General features: G+C 36.7%; 1 protein-coding gene across 1 annotated transcript in view; it reads right to left on the reverse strand.

Annotated features, from left to right (window-relative positions):
• Positions 1-4: 4 nt before the first annotated feature.
• Positions 5-2,736, reverse strand: part of LOC110460308 (cell wall protein DAN4-like) — a gene marked incomplete at its 3' end in the record, with an annotated part of 8,267 nt that continues 5,535 nt past the window's right edge. Inside the window, exons 2-4 of the mRNA XM_021513139.1 lie at positions 2,376-2,734; positions 1,724-1,819; positions 5-346 (exon numbers count right to left, since the gene is read on the reverse strand). Coding sequence (XP_021368814.1) covers positions 5-346; positions 1,724-1,819; positions 2,376-2,734 — 797 coding nt within the window. The remainder of the gene's footprint in view (positions 347-1,723; positions 1,820-2,375; positions 2,735-2,736) is intronic.

The following is a 2,736-nucleotide window of genomic DNA, read 5'->3' on the forward strand; positions in this document are numbered from 1 at the left end:
GAACTTGTAGTCGGTTGACTAGTAAACGTCGACGAATCAATTGCTTGAGCTGTTGACTGTGTGGTTAGCTGTTCACTTGTGCTTTTTGTTGCAGTAGAGGCAGTTGTGCCCTCGCTCATGGTACTGCTTGACGCTTGGTCTGTCGATTCGGTGGTGGGCGAAGACGAAAGTGTTGACGTCGATGCTTCACTTGCTGTACTGGACGAGATTTCGGTTGGTGTCATTGATGCTGATGGTGATGTTTTTTCTGTTACAGTCGTGCTTGACACGGAATTGGACACAGTGCCAGTATTGGTTTCAACTGTTCTTTCTGTGGTCGGCGTTGTGTTACTAGTAGTCGATGTTTCTAAATGGCATTTAATTTGAAATGAGTTTTATGAACACTTACCCAAGATAAATCTGCAAGACAATCTTATTTACAAAATCCTTACTTTTGAATTTTTCGTTTTGAAATAGAGTATCTGTTAAATAAATATGTGTTTTATATATTTCAAACAATATCAGATAGCTTTAAATAGTATTTTCGCTGATGTTGTTTAGTCTGCAGTAATTGCTTTTTGCACTTTCCAGTGCTCTTGGTTCTGCATTGGTTCTTTCGTGATGAGCTCATGATAGCAAACGGGCAAATTTCGGGATGAAGGTGTGATATGGTGTGGAAATAATAAATGCAGCATCGGTAGGATACCTGTCACGAAAACTGACTGCTGGTCTGAAGTGTATCAAAAACAAAATCCTATACTCGAATTTTGTTATAATAACCAGCCATTGGTCGATCAGGGATTTCAATAATATAATTTTCCTTTGCGCTGACGGAGGGATCAGTATAACTTAAAGCTGATAGTGCAAGTTAAAAAAAAAAATATCTTTTTTTCTGGTTTTGATATCTTCCACATCTCTTCCGGCTATAGTTTCTAAGGAAGTGCCGACATTTTAGTTTGTCCTTGCTTGGTAACAAGTATGGGTCTCGCTGGCTATGAAAAACGCATTACCTATCAAGCCGGTTATCATTCTATAACTGACTGTCTTGCGATTCAATGCACCGCGCACCCTGATCGGCAACCGTTATCAAAAACAAAACGCACTCACCTGAAGACTTTGAAACAAGCTGTTTGTTACTTATGGCACATTCTCCAAAATTGTGTATCCAAAATAGAAGGTATATTACTGAAAATATATCATCGGTCTTTCACGTGCATAGAACTGCACCATCACACAAAACTTTATTATGAACTCGTAGTCCTCGTCGTATAGACGCATTACTATCAAAACACGTGCGAAATGCAAGGGTTGTGCATTATATTTTAATTGGTCGTATTTTACTATTTTTCTCAGACAAGTGCTTACTTTGATGTGTTCCATTTTAGTTGTATTCAACTGATCTGATACAAAATGTCAATAACAAATTGTGAAAGTGTTATATATATATATATACAATAGTATAGTAGTGTCGCCTTGCGCACACGTTGAACAAATGATAACCGGTTCGACGGGTAATGCACTTGTTATACCCAGCGAGACCCATACTCGTTACCAAGCAAGGACAAACTAAAATGTCGTCTCTTCCTTAGAACTTATAGTCGGAAGAGACGGGGAAGATCTCAAAACAAGAAATAAATATTTTGAAAAAAACCAACAATAATCTCAAATGAAAGCTTTTTAACTTGCACTGTCAGCTTTTAAACAATACACAATTTTGTCATCGGTAATATTTCAATAAACTTACCTGAGTTTATGCCATGCCATGAAGTGGTGCCTTCGTTTGTTGTATATGTTACAGTAGGGGTAGATATGGAATGTGTTAATCCAGAAGTTGTTATACCTGCAATGTCCAATTTGTATTATACATTAACATTAGAAGAAGAAAAATACATTTACCTTCAACTATAAAAATTACTTGACTTAGTAAAACTATACATGCGTCAATCAACATCAAACTTTGTATTCAAGATGTAGGTTTAGAAATCGACTGTAATATTTGAAAGATATAAAGCACAGTACTTTATTAACAATATTATAACTATAGTAACTTATCAATAACCAACTCATCATAATTCAATGTATATTTGGATTTATCTATTTAATACATAGTATTGGGTAGGTTAACAATCAAAAATTGAATATCAATTTATAGAGGCTCATTATTGATATCAATAATGGCAGCTATTACTCTTTACTTCGCTCCATATATTATAAAATATATTCTTCATATTTATTGACGTAAAAAGTTTACCGATGAAAGGATACAACGTCTTCAAAACAATTCAAATACACAATAGCGGAAACATACATTATTAACAACCCATTATAAACACATGTGAATACATCGTAATACAACAATGCCGCAATAATATTCAAAAGTGTTAGACTAAAATTACCTATCTCTGATGAAGTTGTTTTCGGTTCCGTCGATGTAAGATTGGCAGTTGATCTTCCGGTTGTTGTTGCCGATTCTGATGACGTGACAGGACCTGTTGAGCCTGTAGGCATTGCATTTGAAAGAGTTGACGAGTCAGTTACGTTATATGTTGACTGTGAAGTTTCAGGTACACTTGTACTGCTAGTTACAGCTGGTGTTGCTGTGCTACCGCCCACTGTGCTGCTGGAAGCTTGGCCTGTCGATTGTGTGGTGGGCGAAAACGATAGTGTTGATGTCGATGCTTCACTTACTGTACTCGACGAGGTTGTGATCGATGTTATCGATGCTGATGGTGACGTTTCTGCTGTCACAGTTGTGCT

Source organism: Mizuhopecten yessoensis, unplaced genomic scaffold (assembly GCF_002113885.1).
Source record: "Mizuhopecten yessoensis strain PY_sf001 unplaced genomic scaffold, ASM211388v2 scaffold10359, whole genome shotgun sequence".
Classification (NCBI taxonomy): domain Eukaryota; kingdom Metazoa; phylum Mollusca; class Bivalvia; order Pectinida; family Pectinidae; genus Mizuhopecten; species Mizuhopecten yessoensis.